Raw genomic sequence first — 23,954 nt, 5'->3', positions numbered from 1 at the left:
TGGGAATTCAGGGGGAAAAATTGGAAATCTGGGGGAAAAATTGGGAATTTGGGGGAAAAATTGGGAATTTAGGGGAAAAATTGGGAATTTAGGGGAAATAATTGGGAAATTTGGGGAAAAATTGGGAATTTAGGGGAAAAAATTGGGAATTTTGGGGGTAAAAATCCCAAATTCGTGGGGAAAAATTGGGAATTGGGTGGAAAATTGGGAATTTTGGGGAAAAAATTGGGAATTTTGGGGGTAAAAATGGAAATTAGGGGAAAACCCCCAAAATTTGGGGGGAAAAATCAGAAATTTGGGGGTAAAAATTGGAAATTTGGGGAAAAATTGGGAATTTAGGGGAAAAAATTGGGAATTTTGGGGGTAAAAATCCCAAATTCGGGGGGAAAATTGGGAATTTGGGGGAAAAATACCCAAAATTTGGGGGGAAAATGGGGAATTTTGGGCTCCCCCCCCCCGTTTTTGGGGTCCCCCGTTGGGATTTTGGGGTCCCCCAGGCGGATTTGGGGACCCCCTCCCCGATTTCAGGCCCCGGAGCCCCTGAGCAGCCTCAAGTCGATGGCGGAGCGGGCGGCGCTGGGGGCGGCGCTGGAGGAGCCGGGACCCCCCCTGCACCTCCCCGAGCGCGGTGAGGGAGACCCCTCCCCAAATTCACCCCAAAAACACCCCAAAATCCAACCCCAAACACCCCAAATTCACCCCCTGCACCTCCCCGAGCGCGGTGAGGGAGACCCCGCCCCAAAATCACCCCAAAAACACCTAAAACACCCCAAAATCCAACCCCAAACACCCCAAAATCACCTGAAACACCCCAAATTCACCCCAAAATCCAACCCCAAACACCCCAAAAACACCCCCTGCACCTCCCCGAGCGCGGTGAGGGAGACCCCTCCCCAAAATCACCCCAAAAACACCCCAAACACCCCAAAATCCAACCCCAAACACCCCAAAATCCAACCCCAAAATCACCCCCTGCACCTCCCCGAGCGCGGTGAGGGAGACCCCTCCCCAAATTCACCCCAAAAACACCCCAAAAACACCCCAAAATCACCTGAAACACCCCAAAATCCAATCCCAAACACCCCAAAATCCAACCCCAAACACCCCAGATTCACCCCCTGCACCTCCCCGAGCGCGGTGAGGGAGACCCCTCCCCAAAATCACCCCAAATTCACCCCAAACACCCCAAAAACACCTGAAACACCCCAAATTCACCCCAAAATCCAACCCCAAACACCCCAAAAACACCTGAAACACCCCAAAATCCAACCCCAAAATCACCCCCTGCACCTCCCCGAGCGCGGTGAGGGAGACCCCGCCCCAAAATCACCCCAAAAACACCTGAAACACCCCAAAATCACCTGAAACACCCCAAAATCACCCCAAAATCCAACCCCAAACACCCCAAAAACACCCCCTGCACCTCCCCGAGCGCGGTGAGGGAGACCCCGCCCCAAAATCACCCCAAAATCACCTGAAACACCCCAAAATCCAATCCCAAACACCCCAAAAACACCCCAAAATCCAACCCCAAACACCCCAGATTCCCCCCCTGCACCTCTCCGAGCGCGGTGAGGGAGACCCCTCCCCAAAATCACCCCAAAATCACCCCAAACACCCCAAAAACACCTGAAACACCCCAAAATCCAACCCCAAAATCACCCCAAAATCCTCCTGACCCCGCGCCAAATTCACCCCAAATCCACCCCCAAATTCACCCGGGACACCCCAAAATCCACCCTAGACTCCCCCAAACCCCCCCCAGACCCCCCCTAACCCCCCAAACTCCCCCCAAACCCGCCAAATCCCCCTCAAATCCCCCCAGACCCCCCCCAACCTCCCAAATCCCCCCCAAACTCCCCCCAGTACCCCCCAACCCCCCCCAGACCCCCCCTAACCCCCCTTTGTCCCCCCAGATCTGCTGCTGGCCCCCGGGGGGGCTCCCCCCAGCTCGGGGGGCTCGGGTCCCTCAAATCCCCCCCCAGGACCCCCAAATCCCCCTCAAACCCCCCCAAATCCCCCCCATAACCCCCCTCAAATTCCCCCCAGGACCCCCCAAACCCCCCCAGACCCCTCAAATCCCCCCCAGACCCCATCAAATCCCCCCCAGGACCCCCCAAACTCCCCCCCAGACCCCCCAAATCTCCCCCAAATCCCCCGCAAACTCCCCCCTAACCTACCCAAACTCCCCCCCAGACCCCCCAAATCCCGCTCAAATCCCCCCCAGACCCCTCAAATCCCCCCCAGACCCCCCCCAACCTCCCAAATCCCCCTCAAATCCCCCCCATAACCCCCCTCAAACTCCCCCCAGGACCCCCCAAACTCCCCCCTAAACTCCCCCCTAATCCCCCCAAATCCCCCCAGACCCCCCCCAACCTCCCAAATCCCCCTCAAATCCCCCCCAGGACCCCCCAAACTCCCCCCAGGACCCCCCAAACCCCCCCCAGACCCCTCAAATCCCCCCCAGGACCCCCCCAAACCCCCCCCAGACCCCCCTAACCCCCCTTTGTCCCCCCAGATCTGCTGCTGGCCCCCGGGGGGGCTCCCCCCAGCTCGGGGGGCTCGGGTCCGTCCCCGGGGGGTCCCGGGGGGTCCCTGGGCGAGGTCAGCATCCCCCTGTCCCTGGGGGTCTGTCCCCTGGGCCCCCTCCCCCTGCCCAAGGAGCAGCTGTACCAGCAGGCGCTGCAGGAGCCGGCCTGGCACCACATGCCCCACCCCTCGGATTCCGAGAGGATCAGGTGGGAATTCCCAAAATTCCCAACATTTCCTGGGATTTCCCGAAATTTCCTGGGAATTTGGGGTGTTTGGGGGGTCCTGGGTGGGGTTTGGGGGGTTTACAGGGGGTCTCAGGGGGGTTAAATGGGGATTTTTGGGGTTCTCTGGGCACCACATGCCCCACCCCTCGGATTCCGAGAGGATCAGGTGGGAATTCCCGGGAATTCCTGGGAATTCGGGGGGTTTGGGGGGTCCTGGGGGGAGTTTGGGGGGTCCTGGGTGGGGTTTGGGGGGATTTCAGGGAGATTTGGGGAGGTTAAATTGGGAGTTTTGGGCACCACATGCTCCACCCCTCGGATTCCGAGAGGATCAGGTGGGAATTCCCGGGAATTCCCAAAATTCCCAACATTTCCTGGGAATTCCCGAAATTTCCTGGGAATTTGGGGTGTTTGGGGGGTCCTGGGTGGGGTTTGGGGGGGTTTACAGGGGGGTTAAATTGGGTTCTCTGGGCACCACATGCCCCACCCCTCGGATTCCGAGAGGATCAGGTGGGAATTCCCAAAATTCCCAACATTTCCTGGGAATTCCCGAAATTTCCTGGGAATTTAGGGGGTTTGGGGGGTCCTGGGTGGGGTTTGGGGGGTTTGGGGGGGTTTCAGGGGGGTTAAATTGGGATTTTTGGGCACCACATGCCCCACCCCTCGGATTCCGAGAGGATCAGGTGGGAATTCCCAAAATTCCCAAAATTTCGGGGGGTTTGGGGGGTCCTGGGGGGGATCTGGGGGGTTTAAAAGGGATTACAGGGGGTTTTATTGGGGTTCTCTGGGCACCACATGCCCCACCCCTCGGATTCCGAGAGGATCAGGTGGGAATTCCCGGGAATTCCTGGGATTTCGGGGGGTTTGGGGGGTCCTGGGGGGGGTTTGGGGGGTCCTGGGTGGGGTTTGGGGGGAGTTTGGGGGGTCCTGGGGGGGGTTGGGGGGTTTAAAGGGGGTTTCAGGGGGGTTAAATGGGGATTTTCGGGCACCACATGCCCCACCCCTCGGATTCCGAGAGGATCAGGTGGGAATTCCCAAAATTCCCAAAATTCCCAACATTTCGGGGGGTTTGGGGGGTCCTGGGTGGGGTTTGGGGGGTCCTGGGTGGGGTTTGGGGGGATTTCAGGGAGATTTGGGGGGGTTTTATTGGGGTTCTTTGGGCACCACATGCCCCACCCCTCGGATTCCGAGAGGATCAGGTGGGAATTCCTGGGAATTCCCAACATTTCCTGGGAATTCCCGAAATTTCCTGGGAATTTGGGGGGTCCTGGGGGTCCTGGGTGGGGTTTGGGGGGTTTAAAGGGGGTTTCAGGGGGTTTTATTGGGGTTCTCTGGGCACCACATGCCCCACCCCTCGGATTCCGAGAGGATCAGGTGGGAAATCCCAGGAATTCCCAAAATTCCCAACATTTCCCAAAATTTCCTGGGATTTCGGGGGGTTTGGGGGGTCCTGGGGGGAATTTGGGGGGTCCTGGGGGGGATCTGAGGGGTTTAAAAGGGATTACAGGGGGTCCCAGGGGGGTTAAATTGGGATTTTTGGGGTTCTTTGGGCACCACATGCCCCACCCCTCGGATTCCGAGAGGATCAGGTGGGAATTCCCAAAATTCCCAAAATTCCTGGGATTTCCCAACATTTCCTGGGAATTCGGGGGGTTTGGGGGGTCCTGGGTGGGATTTGGGGGGATTTCAGGGAGATTTGGGGGGGTTAAATTGGGTTTTTGGGCACCACGTGCCCCACCCCTCGGATTCCGAGAGGATCAGGTGGGAATTCCCGGAATTCCCAACATTTCCTGGGATTTCACAAAAATTCCTGGGAATTTGGGGAATTTGGGGGGTCCTGGGTGGGGTTTGGGGGGTTTAAAGGGGGTTTCAGGGGGTTCCAAAGGGGTTCTTTGGGCACCACATGCCCCACCCCTCGGATTCCAAGAGGATCAGGTGGGAATTCCCGGGAATTCCTGGGAATTCGGGGGGTTTGGGGGGTCCTGGGTGGGGTTTGGGGGGATTTCAGGGAGATTTGGGGGGGTTAAATTGGGATTTTTGGGGTTCTTTGGGCACCACATGCCCCACCCCTCGGATTCCGAGAGGATCAGGTGGGAATTCCCAAAATTCCCAAAATTCCCAACATTTCGGGGGGTTTGGGGGGTCCTGGGTGGGGTTTGGGGGATCCTGGGGGGGATTTGGGGGGTCCTGGGGGGAGTTTGGGGGGTCCTGGGTGGGGTTTGGGGGGATTTCAGGGAGATTTGGGGAGGTTAAATTGGGAGTTTTGGGCACCACATGCCCCACCCCTCGGATTCCGAGAGGATCAGGTGGGAATTCCCGGGAATTCCCAAAATTCCCAACATTTCCTGGGAATTCCCGAAATTTCCTGGGAATTTGGGGAATTTGGGGGGTCCTGGGTGGGGTTTGGGGGGTTTACAGGGGGTTTCAGGGGGGTTAAATTGGGATTTTTGGGGTTCTCTGGGCACCACATGCCCCACCCCTCGGATTCCGAGAGGATCAGGTGGGAATTCCCAGGAATTCCCAAAATTTCCTGGGAATTCGGGGGGATTGGGGGGTCCTGGGGGGGATTTGGGGGTCCTGGGTGGGGTTTGAGGGAATTAAAGTGGATTTGGGGGGGTTCCATGGGGTTTAAATTGGAATTTTGGGGTTTTTTTGGGGCACTTTTTGTTCCATTCTTTGAATCCCGAGAGGATCAGGTGGGAATTCCTGGGAATTCCCAAAATTTCTTGGAATTTTGGGCTCCTGGGTGGAATTTTGGGCTCCTGGGAGGAATTTTGGGGCTCTTGGGAGGAATTTTGGGGCTCCTGGGAGGAATTTTGGGGCTCCTGGGAGGAATTTTGGGGCTCTTGGGTGGAATTTTGGGCTCCTGGGAGGAATTTTGGGGCTCCTGGGTGGAATTTTGGGGCTCCTGGGAGGAATTTTGGGGCTCTTGGGTGGAATTTTAGGGTCCTGGGAGGAATTTTGGGGCTCCTGGGAGGAATTTTGGGGCTCTTGGGTGGAATTTTGGGGCTCCTGGGAGGAATTTTGGGCTCCTGGGTGGAATTTTGGGGCTCCTGGGTGGAATTTTGGGCTCTTGGGAGGAATTTTGGGGCTCCTGGGAGGAATTTTGGGGCTCCTGGGAGGAATTTTGGGGTCCTGGGAGGAATTTTGGGGCTCCTGGGTGGAATTTTGGGCTCGTGGGAGGAATTTTGGGGCTCTTTGGTGGAATTTTGGGGTCCTGGGTGGAATTTTGGGGCTCCTGGGTGGAATTTTGGGGTCCTGAGTGGAATTTTGGGGTCCTGGGAGGAATTTTGGGGCTCCTGGGTGGAATTTTGGGGCTCCTGGGTGGAATTTTGGGCTCCTGGGAGGAATTTTGGGCCCTTGGGAGGAATTTTGGGGCTCTTGGGTGGAATTTTGGGCCCTTGGGAGGAATTTTGGGGTCCTGGGAGGAATTTTGGGGCTCTTGGGTGGAATTTTGGGCCCTTGGGAGGAATTTTGGGGTCCTGGGAGGAATTTTGGGGCTCTTGGGTGGAATTTCGGGCCCTTGGGAGGAATTTTGGGGTCCTGGGTGGAATTTTGGGGCTCCTGGGAGGAATTTTGGGGCTCCTGGGTGGAATTTTGGGGTCCTGGGGGGAATTTTGGGGCTCCCGAGTGGAATTTTGGGGTCCTGGGAGGAATTTTGGGGTCCTGGGAGGAATTTTGGGGCTCCTGGGTGGAATTTTGGGGCTCCTGGGAGGAATTTTGGGGCTCCTGGGTGGAATTTTGGGGCTCCTGGGTGGAATTTTGGGCTCCTGGGTGAAATTTTGGGGCTCCTGGGTGGAATTTTGGGGTCCTGGGAGGAATTTTGGGGCTCCTGGGTGGAATTTTGGGGGTCCTGGGAGGAATTTTGGGGCTCCTGGGAGGAATTTTGGGCTCCTGGGTGAAATTTTGGGGTCCTGGGAGGAATTTTGGGGCTCCTGGGAGGAATTTTGGGGCTCCTGGGTGAAATTTTGGGCTCCTGGGTGAAATTTTGGGGTCCTGGGAGGAATTTTGGGGCTCCTGGGTGGAATTTTGGGGTCCTGGGTGGAATTTGGGGCTCCTGGGAGGAATTTTGGGGTCCTGGGTGGAATTTTGGGGCTCCTGGGAGGAATTTTGGGGTCCTGGGGGGAATTTTGGGCTCTTGGGAGGAATTTTGGGGCTCTTGGGTGGAATTTTGGGGCTCTTGGGAGGAATTTTGGGGCTCTTGGGTGGAATTTTGGGGTCCTGGGTGGAATTTTGGGGTCCTGGGAGGAATTTTGGGGCTCCTGAGTGGAATTTTGGGGCTCCTGGGTGGAATTTTGGGGTCCTGGGTGGAATTTTGGGGCTCCTGGGAGGAATTTTGGGGCTCTTGGGAGGAATTTTGGGGTCTTGGGTGGAATTTTGGGTCTCCTGGGGGGAATTTTGGGGCTCCTGGGAGGAATTTTGGGCTCCTGGGTGGAATTTTGGGCTCCTGGGAGGAATTTTGGGGTCCTGGGAGGAATTTTGGGGCTCCTGGGTGGAATTTTGGGGTCCTGGGAGGAATTTTGGGCTCCTGGGAGGAATTTTGGGGCTCCTGGGTAAAATTTTGGGGCTCCTGGGAGGAATTTTGGGGCTCTTGGGTGGAATTTTGGGGCTCCTGGGTGGAATTTTGGGGCTCCTGGGAGGAATTTTGGGGTCCTGGGAGGAATTTTGGGGTCCTGGGTGGAATTTTGGGGTCCTGGGAGGAATTTTGGGGTCCTGGGTGGAATTTTGGGGTCCTGGGTGGAATTTTGGGGCTCCTGGGTGGAATTTTGGGGCTCCTGGGTGGAATTTTGGGGCTCCTGGGTGGAATTTTGGGGCTCCTGGGGGGAATTTTGGGGCTCCTGGGAGGAATTTTGGGGTCCTGGGTGGAATTTTGGGGCTCCCGAGTGGAATTTTGGGGTCCTGGGTGGAATTTTGGGGTCCTGGGAGGAATTTTGGGGTCCTGGGAGGAATTTTGGGGCTCCTGGGTGGAATTTTGGGGCTCCTGGGAGGAATTTTGGGGTCCTGAGTGGAATTTTGGGGCTCTTGGGTGGAATTTTGGGCTCCTGGGAGGAATTTTGGGGCTCCTGGGTGGAATTTTGGGCTCCTGGGTGGAATTTTGGGTTCCTGGGTGGAATTTTGGGGCTCCTGGGTGGAATTTTGGGGCTCCTGGGTGGAATTTTGGGGCTCTTGGGAGGAATTTTGGGGCTCTTGGGTGGAATTTTGGGCTCCTGGGAGGAATTTTGGGGTCCTGGGTGGAATTTGGGGCTCCTGGGTGGAATTTTGGGGCTCCTGGGAGGAATTTTGGGGCTCCTGGGTGGAATTTTGGGGTCCTGGGTGGAATTTTGGGGTCCTGGGTGGAATTTTGGGGTCCTGGGAGGAATTTTGGGGTCCTGGGAGGAATTTTGGGGCTCCCGAGTGGAATTTTGGGGTCCTGGGTGGAATTTTGGGGCTCTTGGGTGGAATTTTGGGGCTTTAAAATGCGAATTTTGAGTTCATTTTTCCCATTTCCCTTCCCGACCCCTCCCCTTTTCCCATCCCTGTAAATTCCCGATTTTCCCGCTGTCATTTTTGGGTGGATTTGGGGATTTTTTGGGAACGTTTTTAACCCTTTGCAGGCAGTACCTGCCCAGGAACCCCTGCCCCACCCCCCCCTACCACCACCAGCTGCCCCCTCCCCACTCGGACACCGTCGAGTTCTACCAGCGCCTCTCCACCGAGACCTTGTTCTTCATCTTCTACTACCTGGAGGTACCAAAATCCTGGGAATTCGGCCCAAAAATCCCGGGAATGGCAAAAAAATCCCGAATCCCAGAAAAATCCCCGTCAAAATCGGACAAAAATTGAATTTTTTGGGAATTTTATTGGGTTTTTGGGTCCTGGAAGGGCCAAAATCCCGGGAATTTGACCCAAAAATTTCAGGATTCAACCCAAAATCCCGGGAATTCGACTCAAAATCCCAGGAATGCCAAAAAACCCTGAATCCCCAAAAAAACCCCGTCAAAATCGGACAAAAATTGAATTTTTTGGGAATTTTATTGGGTTTTTGGGTCCTGGAAGGGCCACAATTACAGGAATTCAACGCAGAATTCCCGGAATTCGACCCAAAATCCTGGGAATTCAACCCAAAAATCCTGGGAATGGCAAAAAAATCCCGAATCCCAAAAAAAACCCCGTCAAAATCGACCAAAAATTGAATTTTTGGGGATTTTATTGGGTTTTTGGGTCCTGGAAGGGCCAAAATCCCGGGAATTTGACCTAAAAATTTCAGGAATTCGACCCAAAATCCTGGGAATTCAACCCAAAAATCCCGGGAATGCCAAAAAAACCCCGAATCCCAAAAAAAACCCCGTCAAAATTGGCCAAAAATTGAATTTTTGGGGGATTTTATTGGGTTTTTGGGTCCTGGAAGGGCCAAAATCCCGGGAATTTGACCCAAAAATTTCAGGATTCAACCCAAAATCCCGGGAATTCGACTCAAAATCCCAGGAATGCCAAAAAACCCTGAATCCCCAAAAAAACCCCCGTCAAAATCGGACAAAAATTGAATTTTTTGGGAATTTTATTGGGTTTTTGGGTCCTGGAAGGGCCACAATTACAGGAATTCAACGCAGAATTCCCGGAATTCGACCCAAAATCCTGGGAATTCAACCCAAAAATCCTGGGAATGGCAAAAAAATCCCGAATCCCAAAAAAAACCCCGTCAAAATTGGCCAAAAATTCAATTTTTAGGGGAATTTTATTGGGTTTTTGGGTCCTGGAAGGGCCAAACGTTCAGGAATTTTACCCAAAATTCTGGAAATTTGGGGGAAAATCCTGGGAATTTGGGGAAAATCCCAGGAATGCCAAAAAACCCCAAATCCCAAAAAAAAACCCCGTCAAAATCGGCCAAAAATTGAATTTTTGGGGGGATTTTGTTGGGTTTTTGGGTCCTGGAAGGGCCAAACGTTCAGGAATTTGACCCAAAATTCTGGAAATTTGGGGGAAAATCCTGGGAATTTGGGGAAAATCCCAGGAATGCCAAAAAACCCCGAATCCCAAAAAAAAACCCCGTCAAAATCGGCCAAAAATTCAATTTTTGGGGGGATTTTATTGGGTTTTTGGGTCCTGGAAGGGCCAAAATCCCGGGAATTCGACCCAAAATTCCAGGAATTTGGGGAAAAAACAATTTTTTGAGCCCTTCTTGAATCATTTTGGGGGAAAAATCAGAATTTTGGGCAAAAATCTGAATTTTTTGCGGGGGCAAGTGGGAATTTTGGGGGAAAAAAATCAGGATTTTTGAGGGAAAAATGGGAATTTTTGGGAAAAACCTTGGAATTTTGGGGATTTTGGGATTTTCCCATGGATTTGGGAACCCAAATTTGGGGAAAATCTGAACTTTTGAGCCCTTTTCCATTTATTTAGGGGGAAAAATCCCCATTTTTGGGCAAAAATCTGAATTTTTGGTGGTTAAAATTGGGATTTTTGGGGAAAAAATCGGAATTTTTGGGGGGGAAATTGGGAATTTGGGTTTTTGGGAATTTCCCGTGGATTTGAGAACCCAAATCCAAATTTTTGACCTTTTTTCCATCCATTTTTGGGGAAAAAAATCAGATTTTTGGGTGCAAATTTGAATTTTTGTTGGGAAAATCAGGATTTTTTTGGGGAAAACCCGGGAATTTTTGGGAATTTGGGATTTTGGGAATTTCCCGTGGATTTGGGAACCCAAATTTGGGGAAAATCCAAATTTTTGACCTTTTTTCCATCCATTTTTTACAGAAAAATTCCGATTTTTGGGCAAAAATTTGAATTTTTGGTGTTTAAAACCGGGATTTTTTTGGGGAAAACCGGGAATTTTTGGGAATTTGGAATTTTGGGAATTTCCTGTGGATTTAAGAACCCAAATCCAAATTTTTGACCCCTTTTCCATTTATTTAGGAGGAAAAAATCAGATTTTTGGGCAAAAATTTGAATTTTTGGTGTTTAAAACCGGGATTTTTTTTGGAATTTGGAATTTTGGGAATTTCCCGTGGATTTGGGAACCCAAATTTGGGGAAAATCCAAACTTCTGAGTTCTTTTCCATCCATTTTTGGGGAAAAAAATCAGATTTTTGGGCAAAAATTTGAATTTTTGGTGGGAAAATCAGAATTTTTTGGGAAAAAAATTGGAATTTTTTGGGAATTTGGAATTTTGGGGATTTCCCGTGGATTTGAGAACCCAAATCCAAACTTTTGACCTTTTTTCCATCCATTTTTGGGGAAAAAATTCAGATTTTTGGGCAAAAATTTGAATTTTTGTGTTTAAAACCGGAATTTTTTTGGGAAAAACCCGAATTTTTGGGAATTTGGGATTTTGGGAATTTCCTGTGGATTTGAGAACCCAAATCCAAACTTTTGACCTTTTTTCCATCCATTTTTGGGGAAAAAATTCAGATTTTTGGGCAAAAATTTGAATTTTTGGTGGGAAAATCGGGATTTTTTGGGGAAAAACCGGGAATTTTTGGGAATTTGGGATTTTGGGAATTTCCCGTGGATTTGGGAACCCAAATTTGGGGAAAATCCAAACTTTTGAGTCCTTTTCCATCCATTTTTGGGGGAAAAAATCAGATTTTTGGGCAAAAATCTGAATTTTTGGTGTTTAAAACCGGGATTTTTTTGGGGAAAAACTTGGAATTTTTGGGAATTTGGAATTTTGGGAATTTCCCGTGGATTTGGGAACCAAAATACAAATTTTTGACCCCTTTTCCATTTACTTAGGAGGAAAAAATCCGATTTTTGGGCAAAAATTTGAATTTTTGTGTTTAAAACCGGGATTTTTTTGGGGAAAACCGGGAATTTTTGGGATTTTGGGGATTTTTGGGATTTTGGGGATGGGGAATTTTGGGAATTTCCCGTGGATTTGAGAACCCAAATCCAAATTTTTGACCCCTTTTCCATCCATTTTTTGGGGGAAAAATTCAGATATTTGGGCAAAAATTTGAATTTTTGGTGTTTAAAACCGGGATTTTTTTGGGAATTTGGAATTTTGGGAATTTCCCGTGGATTTGGGAACCCAAATTTGGGGAAAATCCAAACTTTTGAGTCCTTTTCCATCCATTTTTTGGGGAAAAAAATCAGATTTTTGGGCAAAAATTTGAATTTTTGGTGTTTAAAAGCGGGATTTTTGGGAAAAAACCGGGAATTTTCTGGGAATTTGGGATTTTGGGAATTTCCCGTGGATTTGAGAACCCAAATCCAAATTTTTGACCTTTTTTCCATCCATTTTTGGGGAAAAAAATCAGATTTTTGGGTGCAAATTTGAATTTTTGTTGGGAAAATCAGGATTTTTTTGGGGAAAACCCGGGAATTTTTGGGAATTTGGGATTTTGGGATCTTTCAGTGGATTTGGGAAGCCAAATTTGGGGAAAATCCAAACTTTTGAGTCCTTTTCCATCCATTTTTGGGGGAAAAAATCAGATTTTTGGGCAAAAATCTGAATTTTTGGTGTTTAAAACCGGGATTTTTTTGGGGAAAAACTTGGAATTTTTGGGAATTTGGAATTTTGGGAATTTCCCGTGGATTTGGGAACCAAAATACAAATTTTTGAGTCCTTTTCCATCCGTTTTGGGGGAAAAATTCCGATTTTTGGGCAAAAATTTGAATTTTTGTTTTTAAAACTGGGATTTTTTTGGGAAAACCCGGGAATTTTTGGGAATTTGGGATTTTGGGAATTTCCCGTGGATTTGGGAACCCAAATTTGGGGAAAATCCAAACTTTTGAGTCCTTTTCCATCCATTTTTTGGGGAAAAAAATCAGATTTTTGGGCGAAAAATTGAATTTTTGGTGGGAAAATTGGGATTTTTTTGGGGAAAACCCAGGAATTTTTGGGATTTTGGGGATTTTGGGGATTTTGGGGATGGGGAATTTTGGGAATTGTGGTTTTTGCAGGGCACCAAGGCTCAGTACCTGGCGGCCAAGGCGCTGAAGAAGCAATCGTGGCGATTCCACACCAAGTACATGATGTGGTTCCAGCGGCACGAGGAGCCCAAAACCATCACGGACGAGTTCGAGCAGGTGGGAAAAATTCCTGGAATTCCCAAAAATCCCCAAATTCCCAAGCCCAGGGTTCCCAAAATCCCCAAATTCCCAAAAAAATCCCAACCCAGAGGCTCCAAATGGTCCAAAATTGGGGTTTTTTGGGGATTTTTTTGGTATGAAATCATTAAAATTCCCATTTTTATCCCAAATTCCCGGAATTCCCAAAAATCCCCGAATTCCCAAGCCCAGGATTCCCAAAAATCCCCAAAATTCCCCAAAAAATCCCAACCCAGAGGCTCCAAATGGTCCAAAATTGGGTTTAAATTGGGGTTTTTTGGGGATATTTTGGTGTGAAATCATTAAAATTTCCACCTGGATTCCCAAAATTCCCAAAAATCCCCAAATTCCCAAGGCCAGGGTTCCCAAAATCCCCAAATTTCCCAAAAAAATCCCAACCCAGAGGCTCAAAATTGTCCAAAATTGGGTTTAAATTGGGTTTAAATTGGGTTTAAATTGGGCTTAAATTGGGGTTTTTGGGGATATTTTGGTGTCTGGCCATTAAAATCCAGCCCAAAATTCCCAAATTTCCCCCCAGAATTCCCAAAATCCCAAAATTCCAACCCCAGGATTCCCAAAATCCCCAAATTCCCAAAAAAATCCCAACCCAGAGGCTCCAAATTGGGTTTAAATTGGGTTTAAATTGGGTTTTTGGGGATATTTTGGTGTGGGATCATTAAAATCCAGCCCAAAATTTCCAAATTTCCACCCAGAATTCCCAAAATCCCCAAATTCCCCCAAAAAATCCCATCCTGGAGGTGCAAAATGGTCCAAAATTGGGTTTAAATTTGGGTTTTTTGGGATTTTTTTGGTGTCTGGCCATTAAAATCCAGCCCAAAATTCCCAAATTTTCACTCAGAATTCCCAAAATCCCCAAATTCCCCAAAAATCCCAACCCAGAGGCTCCAAATGGTCCAAAATTGGGTTTAAATTTGGTTTAAATTGGGTTTAAATTGGGGTTTTTGGGGATTTTTTTGATGTGGGATCATTAAAATTCCCATTTTTATCCCAAAATTCCCAAAAATCCCAAAATTCCCAACCCAGAATTCCCAAAAATCCCCAAATTCCCCAAAAAAATCCCAACCTGGAGGCTCAAAATTGTCCAAAATTGGGTTTAAATTGGGTTTAAATTGGGTTTTTTGGGGATATTTTTGATGTGAGATCATTAAAATTCCCATTTTTATCCCAAAATCCCCAAATTCCCCCAAAATTCCGACCCAGAATTCCCAAAAATCCCCAAATTCCCCAAAAAACCCCAACCCAGAGGCTCAAAATTTGGTTTAAATTGGTTTTTTTGGGGATATTTTGGTATGAAATCATTAAAATTCCCATTTTTATCCCAAAATTCCCAAAAAACCCAAAATTCCCAAGCCCAGGATTCCCAAAATCCCCAAATTTCCCAAAAAAATCCCAACCCAGAGGCTCAAAATTGTCCAAAATTGGGTTTAAATTGGGTTTTTTTGGGATTTTTTTGGTGTCTGGTCATTGAAATCCAGCCCAAAATTCCCAAATTTCCCCCCAGAATTCCCAAAAATCCCCAAATTCCCAAGCCCAGGATTCCCAAAAATCCCAAATTCCCAAAAAAATCCCAACCCAGAGGCTCAAAATTGGGTTTAAATTGGGTTTAAATTGGGTTTATTGGGATATTTTTGGTGTGGGATCATTAAAATTCCCACCTGGATTCCCAAAATTCCCAGAATTCCCAAAAATCCCCAAATTCCCAACCCCAGGATTCCCAAAATCCCCAAATTCCCCAAAAAAATCCCAACCTGGAGGCTCAAAATTGTCCAAAATTGGGTTTAAATTGGGTTTAAATTGGGTTTTTTGGGGATATTTTTGATGTGAGATCATTAAAATTCCCATTTTTATCCCAAAATTCCCCAAATTCCCAAGCCCAGGATTCCCAAAATCCCCAAATTCCCCAAAAAATCCCAACCCAGAGGCTCAAAATGGTCCAAAATTAGGTTTAAATTGGGTTTAAATTGGGCTTAAATTGGGGTTTTTGGGGATATTTTGGTGTCTGGTCATTGAAATCCAGCCCAAAATTCCCAAATTTCCCCCCAGAATTCCCAAAAATCCCAAAATTCCAACCCCAGGATTCCCAAAATCCCCAAATTCCCCAAAAAATCCCAACCCGGAGGCTCAAAATTTGGTTTAAATTGGGTTTTTTGGGGATTTTTTTGATGTGAAATCATTAAAATTCCCATTTTTATCCCAAAAATCCCCAAATTCCCAAGCCCAGGATTCCCAAAATCCCCAAATTCCAAAAAAAATCCCAACCCAGACGCTCCAAATGGTCCAAAATTTGGTTTAAATTGGGGTTTTTGGGGATTTTTTTGGTGTGAAATCATTAAAATTTCCACCTGGATTCCCAAAATTCCCAAAAATCCCCAAATTCCCAAGCCCAGGGTTCCCAAAATCCCCAAATTCCCCAAAAAAATCCCAACCTGGAGGCTCAAAATTGTCCAAAATTGGGTTTAAATTGGGTTTTTTGGGGATATTTTTGATGTGGGATCATTAAAATTCCCATTTTTATCCCAAAATCCCCAAATTCCCCCAAAATTCCGACCCAGAATTCCCAAAAATCCCCAAATTCCCCAAAAAATCCCAACCCAGAGGCTCAAAATTGGGGTTTTTGGGGATTTTTTTGGTGTGAAATCATTAAAATTCCCATTTTTATCCCAAAATTCCCACCTGGATTCCCAAAATCCCCAAATTTCCCAAAAAATCCCAACCCAGAGGCTCAAAATTGTCCAAAATTGGGTTTAAATTGGGTTTAAATTGGGTTTAAATTGGGTTTTTTGGGGATATTTTGGTGTGGAATCATTAAAATTCCCATTTTTATCCCCAAATTCCAACCCAGAATTCCCAAAAATCCCAAAAACCCCAAATTTCTCCTCTAAAACTTTCAAAAATCCTCAAAAATTCCCCAAAATTAAAGAAAAATCCCCCCCAAATTCCCAAAATTTTCCCCCTAAACTTCCAAAAATCCCAAAAAATCTCCCAAAAATCCCCAAAATCTTCAAAATTCCCCAAAATTTCCTTTAAAATCCCCAAAATTCCCAAAAAATTCCCCAAAATTTCCTTTAAAATTCCAAAAAATCCCAAAAAATTCCTTTAAAATCCCCAAAAGTCCCTAAAAATTCCCCAAATTTTCCCCAAAATTCCCTGAAAAATCCCCCAAAATTCCCTAAAAATTCCCAAAATCCCAAAATTTTCCCCCTAGATTTCCAAAAATCCCTAAAAATTCCCAAAAATCCCCAAATTTTCCCTCCAAAACTTCCAAAAATGGCAAAAAAAACCCCAAAATCTTTAAAAATTCCCCAAAATTCCCTTTAAAATCCCCAAAAATCCCCCAAAAAATCCCAAATTCCCCAAATTTTCCCAAAAATTCCCTGAAAAATTCCCCCAAAATCCCCCAAAATTCCCAAATTTTCCCCAAAATCCCAAAAATCCCCAAAAATTCCCTAAAAATTCCCAAAATCCCAAAATTTTCCCCAAATTTTCCCCCAAATTTCCCCAATTTCCCCCCAAATTTCGCCCCTAATTTGGATTTTCCCGGGCTTTTTTTGGCCCTGGGGGTTTTTGGGGGTCCTGAGTCGATTTTTGGGGGTCCCTGGTGGGTTTTTGGGGCTTTTCCCGCTGATTTTGGGGTGTTTTCCCCCGTTTTTAGGGCACTTACATTTATTTTGACTACGAGAAGTGGGGGCAGCGCAAGAAGGAGGGATTCACCTTCGAGTATCGATACCTGGAGGATCGGGACCTGCAGTGACCCAAAAACCCCAAAAAACGCCCCAAAAAACGCCCCAAAATCCCCCAGAATCCAAAAAGGTTTGCAAGAGTTGGAGGAAATGGCAAAAAACCCCGAAAAAATGGCTCGGAAATGAAAGAAATGGGAAAAAAAACCCCCAAAAATGGCTCAGAAATGAAAGAAATGGGAAAAAAAAACCCCAAAAAGTCAAAGAAATGGAAAAAAAAAGACCCAAAATGGCTCAAAAATGAAAGAAATGGGAAAAAAACAGCCAAAAATGGCTCAAAATTGAAAGAAATGGGAAAAAAACACCCAAAAATTGCTTAAAAATAAAAGAAATGGGAAAAAAAACCCCAAAAAGTCAAAGAAATGGCAAAAAACCCCGAAAAAATGGTTCAAAAATGAAAGAAATGGGAAAAAACCAGCCAAAAATGGCTCAAAAGTGAAAGAAATGGAAAAAAAACACCCAGAAATGGCTCAAAAATGAAAGAAATGGGAAAAAAACCACCCAAAAATGGCTCAAAATTGAAAGAAATGGGAAAAGAAACCCAAAAATGGCTCGGAAATGAAAGAAATGGGAAAAAAAACCCCGAAAAAATGGCTCAAAATTGAAAGAAATGGGGAAAAAAAGGCCCAAAAAGTCAAAGAAATGGAAAAAAACCAGCCAAAAATGGCTCAAAAGTGAAAGAAATGGGAAAAAAAACCCCAAAAACCCAAAGAAATGGAAAAAAAACCTTCAAAAATTACCGAAAATTGAAGGAAATGGTAGAAAAAACACCCAAAAATGGCTCAAAAATGAAAGAATTTGCAAAAAAAACCACCCAGAAATGGCCCAAAAGTCAAAGAAATGGCAAAAAAAACCCAAAAAATGGCTCAGAAATGAAAGCAATGGGAAAAAAACACCCAAAAAGTCAAAGAAATGGCAAAAAAAACAGCCAAAAATGGTTCAAAAATGAAAGAATTTGAAAAAAAACCAGCCAAAAATGGCTCAAAAATGAAAGAATTGGGAAAAAAACCACCCAAAAATGGGTCAAAAATGAAAGAATTTGAAAAAAAACCACCCAGAAATGGCTGAAAAATGAAAGAAATGGCAAAAAAAACCCCAAGAAGTCAAAGAAATGGCAAAAAAACCAGCCAAAAATGGCTCAAAAATGAAAGAAATGGGAAAAAAACACCCAGAAATGGCCCAAAAGTGAAGGAAATGGTAAAAAAATCTCCAAAAATGGCTCAAAAATGAAAGAAATGGGAAAAAACCACCCAAAAATGGCTCAAAAATGAAGGAAATGGTAAAAAAATCTCCAAAAATGGCTCAAAAATGAAAGAAATGGGAAAAAACCACCCAAAAATGGCTCAAAAATGAAAGAATTTGCAAAAAAACCACCCAGAAATGGCCCAAAAGTCAAAGAAATGGAAAAAAAAAACCCAAAATTGAAAGAAATTGGAAAAAAAACCCCAAAAAGTCAAAGAAATGGCAAAAAAAAACCCAAAATTGCCCAAAAATGAAAGGATTTGCAAAAAAAACCCCAAAAATGGCTCAAAAATGAAAGAAATGGGAAAAAAAACCCCAAAAAGTCAAAGAAATGGCAAAAAAACCCCAAAAATTACCCAAAAATGAAAGAAATGGGAAAAAAAACACCCAAAAATGGCTCAAAATTCAAAGAAATGGCAAAAAAAAACCCCCGAAATTGCCCAAAATTGAAAGAATTCACAAAAAAAAATCTCAAAAAATGTCAAAAAACCCCAAAAATTCCTCAAAAAAAATTTCAAAAAATCCCCAAAAATCTCCAAACGACCCCAAAAAAATCCAGAAAAAAAACCCCAAAAACCCCAAAAAATTTTGGGATGAAAAACCCAAAAATTTCTCATTTTTACCCCAAATTTTCCTGGGCTGAGCAAGAAAAAAATTCGATTTTTTGGGGGTTTATTTTTCATTTTTTGAGGGGTTTTTATTCCAATTTTTGTGGGGTTTTTTCCCCATTTTGGGGTTTTTTTCTTTTTTTTTGGATTTTCCCATTTTTTATTTTTTTCCCCATTTTTTGGATTTTTTTCCCATTTTTTTGGGGTTGTTTTTCCCATTTTTGGTGTTTTTTTCCCATTTTTTGGGGGTGTTTTTCCCCATTTTTCCCCCCTTTTTTTTGATGTTTTTTTCCCATTTCTTGGATTTTTTTTCCATTTTTGGGGATTTTTTTTCCCATTTTTTTGGGGTTGTTTTTCCCCATTTTTTAGATTTTTTTTCCCATTTTTTAAATTTTTTTTCCCATTTTTTTTGCAATTTTTTTCCCCTTTTTTTTGCTTTTTTTTCCCATTAATTTGCATTTTTTTCCCATTTTTTGGGGTGTTTTTCCCCATTTTTTCCCCCTTTTTTTTGATGTTTTTTTCCCATTTCTTGGATTTTTTTCCCATTTTTGGGGTTGTTTTTTTCCCTTTTTTTTGTGTTTTTCCCCCATTTTTTTTGCAAATTTTTTCCCAATTTTTTTTGCATTTTTTCCCCATTTTTTAGATTTTTTTTCCCAATTTTTGGGGTTGTTTTTCCCATATTTTTTTCCCATTATTTTGCATTTGTTTCCCATTTTTTGGGGGGTTTTTTCCCATTTTTTTCCCATTTTTTGAGGGGTTTTTTCCCATTTTTTTCCCATTTTTTTTGATTTTTTTCCCATTTTTTTGCATTTTTTTCCCATTTTTTGGGGTGTTTTTTCCCTTTTTTTTCCCCATTTTTTTTGATTTTTTTCCCATTTTTTTCCCATTTTTGGGGTGTTTTTTCCCATTTTTTTTTAATTTTTTTTCCCCATTTTTTTGCATTTTTTTCCCATTTTTTGGGGTGTTTTTTCCCCTTTTTTTTTCCCATTTTTTTGATTTTTTTACCATTTTTTGGGGTGTTTTTTCCCATTTTTTTTTCCCATTTTTTTTGATTTTTTTCCCATTTTTTGGGTGTTTTTTCCCATTTTTTTCCCTTTTTTTGGGGTTGTTTTTCCCATTATTTTTGATTTTTTTTCCCATTATTTTGGATTTTTTCCCCATTTTTTGGCGTTTTTTTCCCATTTTTTGGGGTGTTTTTTCCCTTTTTTTTTCCCATTTTTTTTGATTTTTTTCCCATTTTTTTCCCATTTTTGGGGTGTTTTTTCCCATTTTTTTGATTTTTTTCCCATTTTTGGGGTGTTTTTTCCCATTTTTTTCCCATTATTTTTGATTTTTTTTCCCATTTTTTTGCATTTTTTTCCCATTTTTTGGGTGTTTTTTCCCATTTTTTCCCTTTTTTTGGGGGGGTTGTTTTTCCCATTATTTTTGATTTTTTTCCCCATTATTTTTGATTTTTTTTCCCCATTTTTTTGCATTTTTTTCCCATTTTTTTGCGGTTTTTTCCCATTTTTGGGGTGTTTTTTCCCCTTTTTTTTCCCATTTTTTTGATTTTTTTCCCATTTTTGGGGTGTTTTTTCCCATTTTTTTCCCTTTTTTTATTTTTGGGGTTGTTTTTCCCATTTTTGGGGTTTTTTGGGGAAGGGTCTCCGAGGGTGGGGGAGGGGATTTGGGGTCTCTTTCCCTCCCCTCCCAGCAGTTGAAGATATTTTTCGTAAAGTTATTTTCATTTTGGAAAATATTTATGAATAAATAGTTTTATATCTCACCTCCTCCCAGGGGAATTCTCATTTTTTTGGGGATGATTTTGGGACCCAAAACTCTCCAAAAATCTTCTTTTCCACCCAAAATTTCCCATTTTCATTTAATTTGCCCCGGTTTTATTTTAATTTTCACAATTTGGAGGGGTTTGATTTCCACGCCCCCCCCCAAAAAAATATTTTGGACTCTTCCAACCCAGGGGGGGCCTAAGGGGGTCTGGGAGGTTCCATTGCAGTTCTGGGGGGGTTCCTGGGGGGGATTTTGGGGGGTCCCAGGTGAATTTTGGGGCTCTTGAGTGAAATTTTGGGGTCTCAGGATGAATTTTGGGGTTCCCGGTGCCGATTCTGGGGGTCCCGGTGCCGATTTTGGGGGTCCCGGAGCCGATTTTGGGGGTCCCGGTGCCGATTTTGGGGGTCCCGGTGCCGATTTTAGCGATCCCGGAGCCGATTTTGGGGTTCCTGGAGCCGATTTTGGGGTTCCCGGTGCCGATTTTGGGGTTCCCGGTGCCGATTCTGGAGGTCCCGGTGCCGATTTTGGGGGTCCCGGAGCCGATTTTGGGGGTCCCGGTGCCGATTTTGGGGTTCCTGGATCCGATTTTGGGGCTCCTGGATCCGATTTTAGCGATCCCGGTGCCGATTTTGGGGGTCCCGGTGCCGATTTTGGGGTTCCTGGTGCCGATTTTGGGATTCCCGGTGCCGATTTTGGGGTTCCTGGATCCGATTTTGGGGTTCCCGGTGCCGATTTTGGGGGTCCCGGTGCCGATTTTGGGGGTCCCGGAGCCCCTCCAGCAGCTCCCGGCTCCGGGCGGCCTCGGCGGCCTCGCGGGCCAAACGCTGCCGCCGCAGCTCCTCCAGCCTGCAGGGACAATTAACGCTAATTAATGCTAATTAACGGGGGGGAGGGGCCTTGGGGGGAGGGGGATGGGGGTAATAATTAACGGGGTAATTAGGTAATGATGGGGTGATTAAAGGGTCGATTTAAGGGGTGGTTAGGGGTTAATTAAGGGTAATTAAAGAGTAATTAGGAGTAATTAAGAAGTGATAAAGGGGTAATTAATGACTTAAATCCCAATTTTGGACGAGTCAAATCCCAATTTTTAACGACTTAAATCCCAGTTTTTAATGAGTTAAATCCCAATTTTTAATGAGTTAAATCCCAATTTTTAATGAGTTAAATCCCAATTTTGGATGAGTCAAATCCCAATTTTTAACGAGTTAAACCCCAATTTTGGGTGAGTCAAATCCCAATTTTGGGTGAGTTAAATCCCAGTTTTGGATAAGGTAAATCCAAATTTTTAATGATTTAAACCCCAATTTTGAGGGGTCAAACCCCAATTTTGGGAGGCTCAACCCTTTACGGGAGATCTCGTGGGTCGACAGTGTAACCTAATGAATGAATAATTAACGAGTTAATTAAGAGAAGGAGGATTAACGAGGGGTGGGATTTTCAAGGCAGCACCAACTAATGAAAACCGAGGTTAATCAATTAATTAATCTCTAATTAACTCACCCTTTTCCCCCAGCCCGCTCCGGGGGGGCTCCGGGGGGGCTCCGTGGCTGTGACCGGGGGGGTTTTTCGGGGCTGGGGGCTCGGCGCAGCCCCTTCCTCATGTCCTGGAGAGGGTCCAGGAGGGCTTTGCGCCCCCCCTGCACCTCCCGAGCCCCCTCCCCACTTTTGGGGGGCCGCAGGTACCAGGGGGGGCAGGTCTGGGCCTCGGCCGCGCTCTGGCCCAGGTAGGTCAGGACCCCCAGCGCCCGCTCGCGCCGCTCCTGAGGGGGGATTGGGGAGGGGGCTTGGGGTGAGTCCCCTTTCAGTGAAAATCACACTTTTCTCACCTAAATTCCCTTTTTTCCACCTAAATTCCCCTTTTTTCCACCCAAATCCTGCCATTTTCCACCCCTGCCCTCCAATCTCGCGCCGCTCCTGAGGGGGAATTGGGGAGGGGGCTTGGGGTGAGTCCCCTTTCAGTGAAAATCACGCTTTTCTCACCTAAATTCCCTTTTTTTCCACCTAAATTCCCTTTTTTTTCACCTAAATTCCCCTTTTTTCCACCCAAATCCTGCCATTTTTCACCCCTACCCTTTAATCTCGCGCCGCTCCTGAGGGGGAATTGGGGAGGGGGCTTGGGGTGAGTCCCCTTTCAGTGAAAATCACACTTTTCTCACCTAAATTCCCCTTTTTTCCACCTAAATTCCCCTTTTTTTTCACCTAAATTTCTGCTTTTTCCACACAAATCCTGCCATTTTTCACCCCTGCCCTTCAATCTCGCGCCGCTCCTGAGGGGGAAATTGGGGAGGGGGCTTTGGGTGAGTCCCCTTGGAGTGAAAATCACACTTTTCTCACCTAAATTCCCTTTTTTTACACCCAAATACCCCTTTTTCCCACTTAAATTCCCACTTTTTACACTTAATTTCCCCTTTTTTCCACCCAAATCCCGCCATTTTCCACCCCTACCCTTCAATCTCGCGCCGCTCCTGAGGGGAAAATTGAGGAGGGGGCTTCAGGCGAACCCCTCCGGATGAAAATCCCCCCCTTTTCTCCCTAATTCTCCCTAAAATTCCCTGAATTCACCCCAAAATTCCTTCCCTCCCCCCCTCAAATCCCCCCTCACCCGTTCCCGCCTTTTTTCCGCCTCATGCTCGCGGTTCGGAGCCTCCTCGGGAGGGGGGAAGAGCACGGGGGGGGCCGTGGGCGAGGGGCTGCGACCCCCGACCCGCGCCCGCTTCCTCAGGAGCTCGGTGCGAACCTGCGGGAAGAAAAATCCCCACTTTTATAAACTTTTATAAACTTTTAAACACCCCCCCCCATTTATTTATTTTGGCCCCCCCATATTATTTAAAGTTTCCGAATTTATTCTGTCCCCCCCCCAAAAAAGGCTTTTTTAGTCGAGTCCATTCCCCCTCAACACGAAATGAGGCACGCCAAGCCGCGTCAATCACGCTAAGCCACGCCCATTACCTATAATATATTCAAGGCCGCTCACGCTCATTGGCTGTTAGGATTTAACCACGCCCCTTAACCACTCCCTACCCCCCCTTCCCCTCAGCACTCGCCTCCTGTTCCGCCCGCAGCGCGCGCGCGTCGCGTTTCCTCCGCTCCACCTCGGCCGCCGCCTCATCCCGCCGCACCCGCGCCACATTGTCCTTGTTCCGCACGTGCCACGACTTCTTCGGGAGGATGTTCATGGCGGCGGCGGCGGGGCCGGCAGCGGCACCAGGCCGCGACTCTAAAGCACGGAGCCTGCACCGCCCTCCTTTCCACCCTCTCGGTTCTGATTGGTCGAGCCCCCTGTCGCTCCGCCTTTGCTTCGCTCTCTGATTCGTTCGGCCTTTTCGCACCGCCCCTTGGCCGCTCTGATTGGTCGAGAGTTATAATCCCGCCTTCTTCCCGCCTCTGATTGGCTCGCCCGCCTCCCTCAGCGAGGCGATGCCGGAAGTGGAAATTTCCCGCCCTCTCGCATTGTGGGAGCGCCGCCATATTGAACCGTGAGGGGAGGCGAGGGCATTCCTGAAACCTCCCCCCAAAAAACCTCAAAAACCTCCTCGGGATCCTCCAAAATAACCCTAAAACCCCTTTGGGAACCCTCAGAATCTCCTTGGGAACTCCCGGCCCGAGTTCTTTCCCGATTTCAAGGTGTTTGCTGCAAGATTTGCCTCATTCCCCCAAAGATTCACCTCAGGGCCTTGGGGGTCCGGCAGGATCAGGTCAGTCCAGGGGAATAAGGATTAATTTTTGGTATTTGGATCCATTTTAGATGTATTGGAGTCAATTTTAGGGGTTTAGGGGTCAGTTTGGGGATGGTTTCG

At 46.3% G+C, this 23,954-nt stretch overlaps 2 protein-coding genes across 3 annotated transcripts in view; one reads left to right on the top strand and one right to left on the bottom strand.

The window, feature by feature from the left end:
- The window catches only part of CNOT3 (CCR4-NOT transcription complex subunit 3), a 44,327-nt gene extending 25,888 nt beyond the window's left edge, over nt 1-18,439 (top strand). For both annotated transcript variants that reach the window (XM_086871621.1, XM_086871622.1), the window contains exons 14-18: nt 529-628; nt 2,519-2,738; nt 8,348-8,480; nt 12,636-12,761; nt 16,456-18,439. In XM_086871621.1, coding sequence (XP_086727747.1) covers nt 529-628; nt 2,519-2,738; nt 8,348-8,480; nt 12,636-12,761; nt 16,456-16,554 — 678 coding nt within the window. In that variant the 3' untranslated portion in view covers nt 16,555-18,439. The remainder of the gene's footprint in view (nt 1-528; nt 629-2,518; nt 2,739-8,347; nt 8,481-12,635; nt 12,762-16,455) is intronic.
- Nucleotides 18,440-20,107: 1,668 nt separating this feature from the next.
- Nucleotides 20,108-23,852, bottom strand: LENG1 (leukocyte receptor cluster member 1). The gene is made up of 4 exons (XM_086871682.1): nt 23,202-23,852; nt 22,760-22,894; nt 21,658-21,917; nt 20,108-21,003 (listed from the first exon to the last, which is right to left on the bottom strand). Exons 1-4 carry the CDS (start codon nt 23,331-23,333, stop codon nt 20,766-20,768), a joined length of 765 nt encoding a protein of 254 aa, XP_086727808.1. The 5' UTR covers nt 23,334-23,852; the 3' UTR covers nt 20,108-20,765.
- Nucleotides 23,853-23,954: the final 102 nt, after the last annotated feature.

This window comes from Cyanistes caeruleus, chromosome 36 (assembly GCF_971803275.1).
Source record: "Cyanistes caeruleus chromosome 36, bCyaCae1.hap1.1, whole genome shotgun sequence".
Taxonomy (NCBI): domain Eukaryota; kingdom Metazoa; phylum Chordata; class Aves; order Passeriformes; family Paridae; genus Cyanistes; species Cyanistes caeruleus.
This window is presented reverse-complemented; position numbering and strand designations above follow the sequence as displayed.

Coding starts and splice junctions, on each gene's coding strand:
- LENG1 (XM_086871682.1), bottom strand. CDS start 23,333: ATGAACATCCTCCCGAAGAAGTCGTGGCACGTGCGGAACAAGGACAAT. Junction 22,895..23,201: donor CGCTGCGGGCGGAACAGGAG/GCGAGTGCTGAG, acceptor TTCTTCCCGCAG/GTTCGCACCGAGCTCCTGAG. Junction 21,004..21,657: donor GAGCGGGCTGGGGGAAAAGG/GTGAGTTAATTA, acceptor TTGTCCCTGCAG/GCTGGAGGAGCTGCGGCGGC.